We start from the raw sequence: 14937 nt of genomic DNA on the forward strand, positions 1-14937 counted from the left end.
TCACACTGGTGTTAAGCCTTTTAACTGCGATGTATGTGCAAAATGTTTCTTATTGAGGTCACATTTGAAACAAGATATGTTAATTCACACTGACATCAAGTCTTTTAAATGCGAGGTTTCTGCAAAATGTTTCAAACTAAGTTCCAACTTGAAAGTACACATGCTAGTTCACAATGGTGTTAAACCTTTTAGTTGTGAGATGTGTGCAAAATGTTTCTCATCGAAGTCATACTTGGACAAGCATACGTTGGTTCATTATGATTTAAGCCTTTCACATGTGAGGTATGTGCAAAATGTCTCTTATGGAATTGGCAATTGAAACGGCATATGTTGATTCACACTGACGTGCAGAAAATCGAGGGGGAGTAGTTAATATCTTCACGAACTTAGATTATAGTCATTCACACTGGTAAAGGAGCATTATTGCAAGAAAGAAGCATTCTTTGTCAGAAAGATTCCTATTCGAAGTTCTTATATCAGTATAGACATTTCAAAATAGAACAACTGCATGACCAGAATTCTTTTTAAAAAACCCAAATATACACCCACCCCCCCCCCCCCCCCCAAAAAAAAACACCAAAAAAACACAGCATTATCCCCCATAAGCGGATATAAGTGAGTTATATATATATAAAAAATAAAAAAAAATAAAAAAAATTCCATAAGATTTATTCAAGTTAATCATAAAATTTTAAATGTTGAAAACTAACCATAACTTAGTGTTGTATGAAGGTTCCTAAGACATGTTAGCTGTTATTTCCAAACAGGTATCACACCCCTGTTTGCAAGTGACTAAATTGTACAATGGTGTATTAACGCAAGTGTAATTTCCTTTAACCAGTTTGATTTCATAATTTTGTTATTATAAGGCTGAGCCATACATCTCCAGTTTCCTTGTTTTTAAAGAAAAACCTTCCTTGTTTTTAAGGTCAATGTATAATAAGCTAATGTTACAAATTATTCAATATCATATATTCTAGATTTTGTTTGGTAAAACAGATTCTAATATTCTAAATTATATCTGAAGGTACTTGGTTCTCTCATAACACTGTATGGTATTTTTTCTTAGAACTTGGTTTCTTTAATAAAATATCAGGAAGTTAACCGTGTCACTAACATCCAATTTAACATTACATCTTCGTTATTAGTTCCCTATTTCATCCACTGTTACTGTCTGTATCAGGAAGTTAACCATGTCTCTAACATGCAGTCTAACATCCACTGTTACTGTCCGTATCAGGAAGTTAACCGTGTCACTAACATCCAATCTAACATTACATCTTTGTTATTAGCTCCCTATTTCATCCACTGTTACTGTCCGTATCAGGAAGTTAACCATGTCTCTAACATCCAGTCTAACATCCACTGTTACTGTCCGTATCAGGAAGTTAACCGTGTCACTAACATCCAATCTAACATTACATCTTTGTTATTAGCTCCCTATTTCATCCACTGTTACTGTCCGTATCAGGAAGTTAACCATGTCACTAACATCCAATCTAACATTACATCTTTGTTATTAGTTCCCTGCGGGTCCAACTAGAGGGAAATGTATGTTTCATCTCCGTCTTTCAGTCTGACCCACAAATATTTTTTCAAACATTTGTTCCGCAATGTCTCAAGATACGTGTATGGATAAATCTGTTGCGTACCTTTATCGTGTACATTACAGATCAAGTTTGAATTCTATGAAGATCTACTCATTATTAATTCCACATCAGATTTAAATTTTCATGGAAATTTATTCAAGAGCCATAACACAGTTATCAATTTATGGAATTTGTCCATTTTTGACAGTTATAGCCTTGAACTTGGGAGCAAACGTGACTGATAGAGAACATGTTTTGCTTTAGTACTTTCAAAATGCTTGGTTACTTTACGTTTATTTGATTACTGTTGATAGATAAACCTATTTCCTTTTCTTTACTAACTGTTTAATAAAACATTTTGAATAATAGTGTCGTTTCATTATAATTATTTCTTCTAGGTCAGTTTAATCTTCTTTGTAATGTGTGTGCATGCCCCCCCCCCCCACCACCACTCTCGGGGGGGTGGGGTGGGGGGGCATGCACACATACTTTTCTTGATGCAGTAGCAGCATAGATGGTTTATTTATATTTATATACGTGTGTTCACCCCCACCCCACCCCACCCCACCCCCACCCCATCCCCATTGTTGGCACCTTCCTACGCAACTGTTGTTGGAGTTTGGGTAAAGAATTAGCTCAGTCGGTAAGGCACTCGCCTCAGGTACTTGTGTCGTAGGATCGAGCCACCTCGGTGGAGGTATTATCTCGTTGGATTTTCCCCTATCCCAACCTGTACGCCTCGACTAGTATATCAAAGGCCGTGTTAATCTTTACTGCTGGGGTAGTACTTAATGGTTGTTCAGCCAAGAAAAGAACTTTGTTTAACGACACCACTAGAGCACTGATTTATTAATCATCGGCTATTTTATGTCAAATATTTGATAATTTAGACATATATTGTTAGAGATGAAACCCGATACATTTTCCAATTAGTAGCTAGGGATCTTTTATATGCACCATCCCACAGACAGGATAGCACATACCACAGCCTTTGGTATACCTGTCGTGGTGCACTGGCTGGAGTAAGAAATAGCCCAGTGGGTCCACCGACAGGGATCGATACCAAACTGACCGCGCATCAAGCGAGCTCTTTACCACTGGGCTACGTCCCACCCCCTTGCTGTCCAGTAATGACAACTCGCCCGGAATTAAGTGAAAATGCATTAGGTAAGGGGGGTTTCCGAAACAATATGTAAATGTTTATAATTTGAAACTATAAATTTCTACATCGACATCATTTAGATCAACGTGGTGGGTTGGGGTTTTTTAGCGGGGGGGGGGGGGGGGGGGTCCGTGCAACTGGACCCCCCCCCCCCCCCATAATCCGCACCTGATAAGAACACTGAGGCACACATACATACACACAGAAGGAAGGAAATGCTTTAACTACGCACTCAACACATTTTATTTACGGTTATATGGACTTATGGTTATCGACCACAAAGATATTGAAAGAGAAAACCCTCTGTCGTCACTTCGTAGGCTACTCTTTTCGATTAGCAGCAAGGGTTATTTTATATGCACCATCTCACAGACAGGATAGTACATGCCACGGCGTTTGTTATACCAGTTATTGGAGTGGTTCATGTTGTATATAATCGATTTATTTGTCTTTTGTGTGTATTTGTTTTGTTGGGGGTATGTTGTTTGTTTGTTGTTGGGGTTTTGGGGTTTTTTTTTGCTTATGCGGAAATCTGGGTTCGTTTATTAAAACAGAAGAAAAAAGAAGAACAAATAGAATAAAAGCAAATTCCTTCCAACCTCCCCTGTTCCTCCCTCATATAAACAACTGTTATCACCCGCCCTTCTCACCGCCCTCTACAAAACTGCCTCGAGCTATGTATAAAGTACACATAATTAATCGTAGTCCGAGCAACAGGTCAGAATAGATTTCTCGTTACCATTTCCTTTGTGATAACCCGATTGTTGTTTGGTAAGTTTCTTCAGTTTATCAGAGCGTTTTTCCGCGTTTTATATTTATATATTACAGATAGAAAATGTTTCTTGAGGGTCACATAAAGCATTAACTTCTACGCATTACCTAATTTTGTCTGCAAACAAATTTATTCTCAGCAAATATGTTAGTCTGACTCTTTAATATCTCATAGACGAAACAGAACACGGGATCGGACTGTGTTTATTGTGACAGCCCGTTCTCTTCTCTGCAATTCTTTTTCGTTGCCATTTGTAATGCTTTCCTTGTGGTACTTGTTTAATAAAATATACATATTTCACTCTAACAAACGTTTTTAACTCAATATAATTTAAATAATAAATAGGCACAATTTTCATTATATAGCAACAATTTTATTATTATTATTATTATTATACTTTTAAACAAAGTAACAAAAGAAAGGGAAAAACTAAAAAGATGTAAACAATAAATACTTTAGAAATTGTTACATAGATCATGAGTGTGTTTCTTATTTTGGACTCCAATCATTTTCTGTGAGTATTTGAGCGAGATAGATAGAGGCTTCAGTGGTGTAGTGGTTATATATTAACAGGGAACTTTTCTTCAGTATCGTGCAACAATTCACTTCGTAAGTAACTGTTTCAGAGATCAATGTACAATTTTATAACATTAACAATGATTGCTAATCAGTTTTCCATTGACTAAAAATGTTAATTATTATTATTATTAAACCAAACTGTTCTCTGATTGCACTATCAGACTTGAGGCTGGTAGGAACTGGGTTCGCATTCCAGTACCAGCTCCCACCCAGAGGTTTCAATGCATTCCAGTACCAGCTCCCACCCAGAAGTTTCAATGACGTACTGGATAGACGTACGGCCGCTACACCAAGTTATCTCTATCTAACCTGTAACCCACTGTACTGGACAGATAGATCAAATATGTGCTCAGGACTGCGTACTAGCACTTTTAAGTGGATACAGCAGGCCCGTGGGTACCGAGAGGCGGGGGTGTGCAGCTGGGGGCTGTGCCCCACACTCCGTGATGAAAATATATGCGTTATGTTTTCCTACTATATGAGGCTATGACTCCCACACTAGAGTCCCCCCCCCCCCCCCCAACCCCACCCACATACACACAACACCACAACATAACACAACACACATATACACCTGATATCGTTGTTATGGGTCTGTATAAACAAGAAGATGTCGAAATGAAAGAGAGAGGTGTGAAAGAAGAATGATGATGAGTATCGGTTAATTCAGCAAGTGAATTTGCACCATTTATTTTTTCTTGGTATCTATTTTGATTCAATTTGAAATTGAAAAAGTGCAATCACAGATGCATTGCATACCACCACTTGTAAAGTCTGAACGGACATTAAACGTAACTGTCTGCAGGGTGTATTGGTTCATTATAAACACAAACAAAACACAAATATCAGTAGTTCTTATTATTATTTTTAGATGTTTGGATAGCTCAGGATGTTGGAGCTGGAAAACATTTTTATAGTTAAATTTACACAACGATTGTTTGATAATCTTCAGCAAAATTGGTGTAGTTCTGTTACAGATTTATCTGATACTGTTTATTATACGCATTATAAGTAACTGTCAAATGTAGAACGTTATCTCACTTATGAAATCCCTGTTTATCTTAAAGTAATATATACAAGATTTAGATGTAGTAACTTTAGACTTGATGTTGATCAACATAGCCTACACTGAAAGACTCTGTCCATATTGTCTGGGATCATGGATTAAGATATATTGAGGATGAACTCCATATTTTGCTTGTATGTAAGCGTTATAATTTACTAAGAGATCACCATATTTCTAAATTAAAAAAAAAAAAATATCGTTCATTGCAAACCTTTATAGATATTATGACATCAGAAAATTTGGATGTATTATTTAATGTATGTCTTTATCTTTATAATACCGGCCTCGGTGGCGTCGTGGAGGGCCATCGGACTACAGGCTGGTACGTACTGGGTTCGGATCCCAGTCGAGGCATGGGATTTTTAATCCAGATACCGACTCCAAACCCTGAGTGAGTGCTCCGCAAGGCTCTAATGGGTAGGTGTAAACCACTTGCACCGACCAGTGATCCATAACTGGTTCAACAAAAGCCATGATTTGTGCTATCCTGCCTGTGGGAAGCGCAAATAAAAGATCCTTGCTGCTAATCGGAAAGAGTAGCCCATGAAGTGGTGACAGCGGGTTTCCTCTCAAAATCTGTGTGGTCCATAACCATATGTCTGACGCTATATAACTGTAAATAAAATGTGTTCAGTGCGTCGTTAAATAAAGCATTTCTTTCTTTCTTTATCTTTATAATGTGCAAAAACTAGGAAATACTTAAATATTTAAATATATACCTGGAGTAAAATGTGCAAACACTACATATGCGCAAACATGTATAACAGTTTCTGACTATTATGGGCCTATGGCCTTTATACTGAATAAACATTGTCTTGTCTTGTCTTGTAGATGGGGCTCAGAGTTTGTCATATGTAAAAGGTAATAGGTTAACAATTATTAAAACATTTATGGTATTAAATTGATTATTGAATTGACTACAAACCTAATAAGCAGGGGCCGGTTATGCTTTAGGTAAGGGGGGTTTCCGAAACAATATGTAAATGTTTATAATTTGACATTATACATTTTACGTAGACATCAATTTAGATCTACGTGGTGGGTGGGGTTTTTTTTTTAAGCAGGGGGAGGGATCCATGCAACTGGGACACCCTCATAATCCACGCCTGATAAGAACACTGAGATACACACACATGCAGAGAGCGACCGAGAGACACACACACAGAGAGAGAAGGAAGGAAATGTTTTATTTAAAGACACTCAACACATTTTATTTACGGTTATATGTACATATCGTTATCGACCACACAAATATTGAGAGAGGAAACCCGCTGCCGCCACGTCATAGGCAGCAAGGGTTCTTTTATATGCACCATCTCAGACAGGATAGTACATACCACGGCCTTTGTTACACCAGTTGTGGGAGTGTTTCATATTGTGTCTAATCGATTTCTTCGTCCTTTTTTCTCTTTTTTTTTTCTTTTTTCTTTTATTAAAAAAGAGGAAGAAAAGAAGAACAAATAGAATAAAAGCAAATTCCTTCCAACCTCCCTGTTCCTCCATCACATAAACACCTGTCATCACCTACCCTTATCACCGTCCTCTACACAACTGCATTAAGCTATATATAAAGTACACATAATTAATCGAAGTCCGCATATCATCGTAGTCCGAGCAACAGGTCAGATTAGCTTTCTCGTTACCGTTTTCTTTGTGATAACCCGATTGTTGTTTGGTAAGTTTCTTCAGTTTATCAGAGCAATTCTCCGCGTTTTATATTTATAAATTACAGATAGAAAATGTATCTCACGGGTCACATAAATTACCAACTGGTATGCATTACCTAATTTTGACTACAAACAAATTTATTCTCAGCAAATATGTTAGTCTGTCGCTTTAATATCTCATTATCTGGTAGACGAAATAGAATACGGGATCGGACTGTGTTTATTGTGACAGTTCGGTATCTTCTGTGAAATACTCACAATTGCGTTTCTTTTTCGTTGCCGTTTGTAATGCTTTCTGCTTGATGTTTTTAATACAATGTACATATTTCACACTAATAAACGTTTTTAAACTCAATATAATTTAAATAATAAATAGGAACAATTTTCATTATATAGCAACATTTTATTATTATTATTATTATTATTATTATTGAAAATTAGCAGTCGCTAAGGGGCGACCTTTATTGGCTAAGGGCGACTAAGTATTTTACAAAGGTAGTCCTTTGGGTTGCCATCAAATTAAGGGTCTGGCGAATATGGTAACAGTTAAAAAAGAAATGCACTGAAACTTAATCGAATGTGACAAACACACCACGTCTGTGTTCACGCGAACTACAGATCTGACAGCAGAAGACATAGAACATTCTCTATATTTTGACAGCGCCAGACTCGGCTTCTGTGGGTTTGGACTGGGTATTTCTAAGAATAAAGCTCAAAACGTATTGCATGTATTTTTTAAATCTGGAAGCTGTCGACATATTGGAATGGACTGGATATGCTATAATTATCTAGTGGACCTACTTTTTGACAATTATTGTTATTAAATGTTATGGTAAAAATTAATCATAATTATTTAATTAGCGTATGTTATTCTGGACAAAAATCTAAATCTATCTTATTGTGTTAACTCATACTGACGTGAATGCATGCGCGCATATAAAAATAACAGTAGAATTTTCCATTACTACAGGGATTATTCCAAAGGTCAGTTAAGTGATTGTCTTTGTAATATTTTAAGTTTAAGCGATTTCCATGCAGTGTGAGCAGGTCTAACATGATGACATAACCGTCTAAATACATGTATTACTGTAATAAACAATAAGTACGTTTTATGCTTTGTAATATCATAACAAAGAGAATCATATTTTAAACTGGTACAATTTTGAAGGGGGGGGGGGGGGTTTGGGGGGAGGGGTTCACAAATTTATTTTTATTTTCATATTTGTTTTATTAGTAGTCTACTACTATAGTATTTATAATATCTCAATCCAGTGCCTCGTATACAGAGGACAGCCACTCCCGAGGAGATCCTTTACTGGCGACTTCATTCCTCTTGTATCGCCACAGAGAGGACTGCCACTCCAGACTAGTTTACTGAAACATGCGCTGTTCTACTTTTAATCTATTTGTACTGCATTATTTCTGAGACAGTGCAAATCAAGGAGCAAACCTTGGCTATTCTAGCATTTTGTCTTCATCCCTGTATTATAAATGAGTTTTAATCTGTATAATTTAATCGTAATTTGTAAAAAAAAAAAAAAAAAAAAAAAAAAAAAATTATTTTATTTATACTGGATTTCTTTTTCAAAATATGTTATTTGAGTTGGTATAAGTTTAATTGTTTTTATATGAATTTTAACTTTATTCATTATGAAGTTACATGCCAATTCGTCGGTTTCCTTTTGACGCAAACCGACTACTTACACCTGGTTATTATTCAACGAAGAACATTCGAGTTTTGATTTTGGCTGTGCAGTTAAATTTCTATGTGATGATTGGAGGGTTAGTTGAATTTGAGAAGAGCCAGTAAGATTTTTCTTCAAGTGGCCCTGCTGGCGACCATGGTCTTCGTGTTAATTTTCAACCCGGGAAAAAACTAAAAAGATGTAATCAATGAATATTTCACATAAGAATAAGATATCAGAAATTTTTACATAGAATGTGAGTGTGTTTCTTATTTCGGATTCCAATTATTTTTTGTGAGTATCTGAGCGAGATAGATAACGGCCTCAGTGGTGTAGTGGTTATATATTAACAGGGAACTTTTCTTCAGTATCGTGCAACAATTCACTACGTAAGTAACTGTTTCAGAGATCAATGCACAATTGTATAACATTAACAGTAGTTGCTAATCAGTTTTCCTTTGACTAAAAATATCAATTATCAATATTTTGACCCCTGCGCGTGCTGTAACCTCACCGTGGTGCAGGGGTGTAACATTCTCTTTGAGAATGGCCAATACAGCACAAATCCCGTTGTTTTTTTTAGATATAATTGAAATTTTGAGTAAAAGTCAGTATCTATCTGTGATATTTGTATTTTTGCACAGTTCTTTAAACTGTTTTTATTTAAATTTTGAATTTTTATATTGATGTTGATCATCACTTTATTTTCCTTATTACCATAGTTTGACACCCAATAGCCGATGTATTTTTCGTCCTGGGGTGTCGTTAAACATTCATTCATTCAATATTTTGCACTATCGGACATAAGGCCGGTTGGAACTCGGTTCGCATTGCAGTACCGGCTCCCACCCAGAAGTTCCAATGACGTATTGTATACCTGTAAGGCCACTACACCAAGTTATCTCTAACTAACCATTAACCCACTGTACTGGACAGACAGCTGAGAGAGATGAAGTGTGTGCCCAGGACTGCGTACGAGAACTTTAATTGGATAAAACAGGCACGTGGGTAACGGTAACCGGGGTGAGGGGTGGGGTCTATGCTCCACACTCGGTGATGAAAATGTATGCGTTTTGCTTCCCTACTCCATGAGGCTATGACTCCCGCACTAGAGTGTGCCCCCACCTCAACATACCACACCCTACCTCACCACAACACACCACACCACACACACATACACCTGATATCGTTCTTATGGCACGGTACAAACAAGATGTCGAAATGAACGAAATAGGACTGAAAGAAGAATGATGATGAGTGCCAGATTATCAATTCAGCAAGTATATTTACACCATTAATTTTTTCTTTGGATCTATTCAAGGAACACAAATATAGAAAAAATATAGAAAAAGTACAGAGCGTGTGTAGACTTATGAAATGTCTTCTTAAGCTATTCAAGTCTTCATTTCTAGTTCATTTGTTCATTTACTAGTACTGTTTTAGTACTTCTTTTTGTACTTTGATTTTGATGTTCATTCCAGGTTGGTATCAGAGAGGCTCCCAACGAAACAAAAGACTGTTAAGCTGATCAACTACATGTACCAAGATCCACTGTCTTGAATGCAACATGTCAAACAGTGATGATCAATGTGCCGAACGTGAGGTCTCGGCAAAACATTGTGAAAACAACCCAGATCATTCTTGTGAAAAACCTTTTCAGTGTGGGATGTGCTTAAAGTGTTTCTCTCACAAGTCTTACATTGAGCAGCATATGAGGATCCACATTGGTCAACGACCATATCAGTGTGAGGTGTGTCGAAAGTGTTTTCTTTGGAATACTTCCTTGAAACAGCATATGTTAATTCATACTGGAGTGAAGAATTTCAAATGCGAGGTGTGTGCAAAACATTTCTCTAAGTGTTCTACCTTGAAAACTCATATGTTGTTTCACAGTGCCGTTAAACCTTTTAAATGCGAGGTCTGTGCAAAATGTTTCTCTCGGAGTTCCCACGTGAAAAGACATATGCTCACTCACACTGGAGTTAGCCCTTTCAAATGTGACTTGTGTTCAAAATATTTCTCTTGCAATTCTGATTTGAAACAGCATATGTTGATTCACACTGATGTTAAGCATTTTAGTTGTGAAGTTTGTGCAAAATGCTTCAAAAAACGTTCTGACTTGAAAACTCATATGGTCATTCACACTGGAGTTAGGCCTTTCAAATGTGAGGTGTGTGCAAAATGTTTCTCAATAAAACGTCACTTGAAACAGCATATGTTGATTCACACTGGTGTTAAACCTTTTAAGTGTGAGGTATGTGCAAAACTTTTTTCACTAAAATCTTACTTGAAACAACATATGTTTATTCACACTGGTGTTAAACCTTTTAAGTGTGAGGTGTGTGCAAAACGTTTTTCTTTGAATTACAACTTGAAAGAACATATGCTAGTTCACACTGGAGTTACGCTTTTTAGTTGTGATATGTGTGCAAAACGTTTCACTAAGAAGAAATACTTGAAAAAGCATGTTTTAATTCACACTGATGTCAAGTCTTTTAAATGCGAGGTGTGTGGAAAATGTTTCAAACTAAGATGCAAGTTGAAAGTACACATGCTAGTTCACAGTGGTGTTAAACCTTTTAGTTGTGAGGTGTGCACAAAATGTTTTTCGTCGAAGACATACTTGAACAAACATATGTTGGTTCATTCTGGTGTTAAGCCTTTCACATGTGAGGTGTGTGCAAAATGTTTCTCACAAAATTCTCACTTGAAAAGACATATGTTGATTCACACTGGGGTAAAGCCTTTTAAGTGTGAGGTGTGTGCAAAACGTTTTTCTTTGAGTTACAACTTGAAAGAACATATGCTAGTTCACACTGGGGTTACGCTTTTTAGTTGTGATGTGTGTGCAAAACGTTTCACTATGAAGAAACAATTGAAAAAGCATGTTTTAATTCACACTGATGTCAAGTCTTTTAAATGTGAGGTTTGTGCAAAATGTTTCAAACTAAGTTGTAACTTGAATGTACACATGCTAGTTCACAGTGGTGTTAAACCTTTTAGTTGCGAGGTGTGTGCAAAATGTTTCTCATCGAAGTCATACTTGAACAAGCATACGTTGCTTCATTCTGGTTTTAAGCCTTTCACATGTGAGGTGTGTGCAAAATGTTTCTCATCGAAGATATACTTGAACAAGCATATGTTGATTCATTCTGGCGTTAAGCCTTTCACGTGTGAGGTATGTGCAAAATGTTTCTCATCGAAGTCATACTTGATCAGGCATACGTTGGTTCATTCTGGTGTTAAGCCTTTCACATGTGAGATGTGTGCAAAATGTTTCTCATGGAATTGGCATTTGAAACGGCATATGTTGATTCACTGTGACGTGCAGAAAATCGAGGGGGAGTAGTTAATTGCTCCCCCAATTTTGATTATAGTGATTCACACTGGTAAAGGAACATTCTTTCTCCCAAAGATTCCTATTCAAAGTTCTTATATCAATATAGAGATTTAAAAACAGAACAACTGTATGATCAGAATTCTTTTTTAAAAAAACCACTAAAAAAACACAAAGAAATTCACCATTTATTTTTTCTTGGTATCTATTTTGATTCAATTCGAAATTGAAAACGTGCATTCACAGATACTTTGCATAGCACCACTTGTAAAGTCTAAACGGACATTATTATTAAACGTAACTTGCTGCAGGATGTATTGGTTCATTATAAACTCAAACAAAACACAAATATCAGTAGTTCTTACTAATGAAGAGGTCAACAAAAAAAACATGCAGAAAAGACGGAGCGTGTCTGGAGTTATAGCGAAAGGTGAAATAAGACAGAGCATGTTTCGAGTTATAGGGAAAGGTGAAAGATCTTGTCAAGCTATTCAAGTCTTCATTTCTGGTTCATTTGTTCATTTACTAGTACTGTTTTAGTACTTCTTTTTGTACTTTGATTTTGATGTTCATTCCAGGCTGGTATCAGAGAGGCTACCAACGAAACAAAAGACTGTGAAGCTGATCAACTACATGTACGAAGGTCCACTGTCTTGAATGCAATATGTCAAACAGTGATGATCTATGTGTCGAACGTGAGGTCTCGTCAAAACATTGTGAAAACAACCCAGATCATTCTTGTGAAAAACCTTTCCAATGTGGGATGTGCTTAAAGTGTTTCTCTCACAAGCCTTACATTAAGCAGCATATGAGGATCCACATTGGTAAACGACCATATCAGTGTGAGGTGTGTAGAAAGTGTTTTCTTTGGAATACTTCCTTGAAACAGCATATGTTGATTCACACTGGAATTAAGAATTTCAAATGTGAGGTGTGTGCAAAACGTTTCTCATATCCTTCTAGCTTGAAAGCTCATATGTTGTTTCACAGAGCCGTTAAACCTTTTAAATGCGAGGTCTGTGCAAAATGTTTCTCTCGGAGTTCCCAAATGAAAAGACATGCTCAATCACACTGGAATTAGCCCTTTCAAATGTGAATTCTGTTCAAAATATTTCTCTTGCAGTTCTTGTTTGAAACAGCATATGTTGATTCACATTGATGTTAAGCATTTTAGTTGTGAGGTTTGTGTAAAATGCTTCAAAAAACGTTCCAACTTGAAAACTCATATGGTCATTCACACTGGAGTTAGGCCTTTCAAATGTGAGGTGTGTGCAAAATGTTTCTCACTAATATGGCACTTGAAACAACCTATGTTCATTCATACTGAGGTAAAACCTTTTAAGTGTGAGGTATGTGCAAAACGTTTTTCTTTTAGTTACAACTTGAAAGAACATATGCTAGTTCACACTGGGGTTAGGGTTTTTAGTTGTGATGTGTGTGCAAAACGTTTCACTATGAAGAAACAATTGAAAAAGCATGTTTTAATTCACACTGATGTCAAGTCTTTTAAATGCGAGGTGTGTGCAAAACGATTCACTAAGAACAAATATTGAAAAAACATTTTTTTAATGCACACTGAAGTCGTCTTTCAAATGTGAGGTCTTTTAAATGTGAGGTTTGTTCAAAATGTTTCAAACTGAGTTGCAACTTGAAAGTACACATGCTAGTTCACAGTGGTGTTAAACCTTTTAGTTGTGAGGTGTGCAAAATGTTTCTCATCGAAGTCATACTTGAACAAGCATACGTTGGTTCATTCTGGTGTTAAGCCTTTCACATGTCAGGTGTGTGCAAAATGTTTCTCATCGAAGTCATACTTGAACATACATATGTTGTTTCATTCTGGTGTTAAGTCTTTCACATGTCAGGTGTGTGCAAAATGTGTCTCATGGAATGGACAGTTGAAACAGCATATGTTGATTCACACTGACATGCAGAAAATTGAGGGGGAGTAGTTAATTGCTCCCCGAATTTAGAGTATAGTCATTCACACTGGTAAAGGAGCATTATTGCAAGAAAGAAGCATTCTTTCTCAGAAAGATTCCTATTCGAAGTTCTTTATATCAATATAGACATTTAAAAACTGCATGACCAGAATTCTTTTAAAAAACAAACATAAACCACCACCCAAAAAAACACACCATTATCCCCCATAAGCGGATGTAAGTGAGTTATATATATTTATTTATTTATTTATTGCATAAGATATATTCAAGTTAATCAGAAAATTTTAACTGTTGGAAAACTAACCATAACGTGGTGTTGTATGAAGATTCCTAAGATCATGTCAGCTTTTATTTCCAAATAGGTATCACACCCCTTTTGCAAGTGACTAAGTATTAACGCAGTAGTGTATTAACGCAAGTGTAATTACCTTTAACCAATTTGATTTTATAATTTTATTATTATAAGGCTGAGACATACATCTCCAAATTCTTTTTTTTTTCAAAAGGGAAATTTCCCACATTTTGAAGATCAATATATATACCAAGCTAAACTTCCAAATAATTGAAATTATTCAATATCACATATTCCAGATTTTATTTCTGTCTCTCCAAGAACTTTTCTAAAATTCTAAATTATAGTTCCATTAGGATTTACCCATTATTATGCCCAGATCAAGTTCGACATTTACGTGAATTTATTCAAGGGCCCCTGCGCGTTCTGTAACCTCACTGTGGTGCAGGGGTGTAACATTCTCTTTGAGAATGGCCAATACAGCACAAATTGAAATTTAGAGTAAAATTCGGTGTCCGTAAAATTCTGTGATATTTGCATTTGTATTTTTGCAGTTCTTTACACTGTTTTTGTTTGAACCTTGAATTTTTATGTTGATGTTGATCATCACTTTATTTATTTGCATTACCATAGTTTGACACCCAATAGCCGATGTATTTTTCGTGCTGGGGTGTCGTTAAACATTCATTCATTCATTCATTCATTATTCAAGGGCTATAGCTCAATCACAAATGATTTGTGGCCCAGGAGCATAACAGAAAGTTTGTTTTAACAGATTGACTGATTTTATTATTATAAGGCTTAGCCATACATCTCCAATTTCCTTATTTTTAAAGAAAAACGTT

General features: G+C 36.2%; 1 protein-coding gene across 1 annotated transcript; it reads left to right on the forward strand.

The window, feature by feature from the left end:
* Positions 1 to 10012: 10012 nt before the first annotated feature.
* Positions 10013 to 12514, forward strand: LOC121372996 (zinc finger protein 431-like). The gene is made up of 2 exons (XM_041499436.1): positions 10013 to 11157; positions 12436 to 12514. The coding sequence occupies exons 1-2, from the start codon at positions 10088 to 10090 to the stop codon at positions 12512 to 12514; spliced, it is 1149 nt and encodes a 382-aa protein (XP_041355370.1). The 5' UTR covers positions 10013 to 10087.
* The last annotated feature ends 2423 nt before the right edge of the window (positions 12515 to 14937 follow it).

This window comes from Gigantopelta aegis, chromosome 5, assembly GCF_016097555.1.
Source record: "Gigantopelta aegis isolate Gae_Host chromosome 5, Gae_host_genome, whole genome shotgun sequence".
In the NCBI taxonomy this organism is placed as follows: domain Eukaryota; kingdom Metazoa; phylum Mollusca; class Gastropoda; order Neomphalida; family Peltospiridae; genus Gigantopelta; species Gigantopelta aegis.

What these genes read in the sequence shown, in the direction of transcription:
- LOC121372996 (XM_041499436.1), top strand. Translation starts at nt 10,088, where the DNA reads ATGTCAAACAGTGATGATCAATGTGCCGAACGTGAGGTCTCGGCAAAA. An exon ending in ACATACTTGAACAAACATAT is followed by an intron (nt 11,158 to 12,435) that starts GTTGGTTCATTC and finishes TGTTCATTCCAG; the next exon opens with GCTGGTATCAGAGAGGCTAC.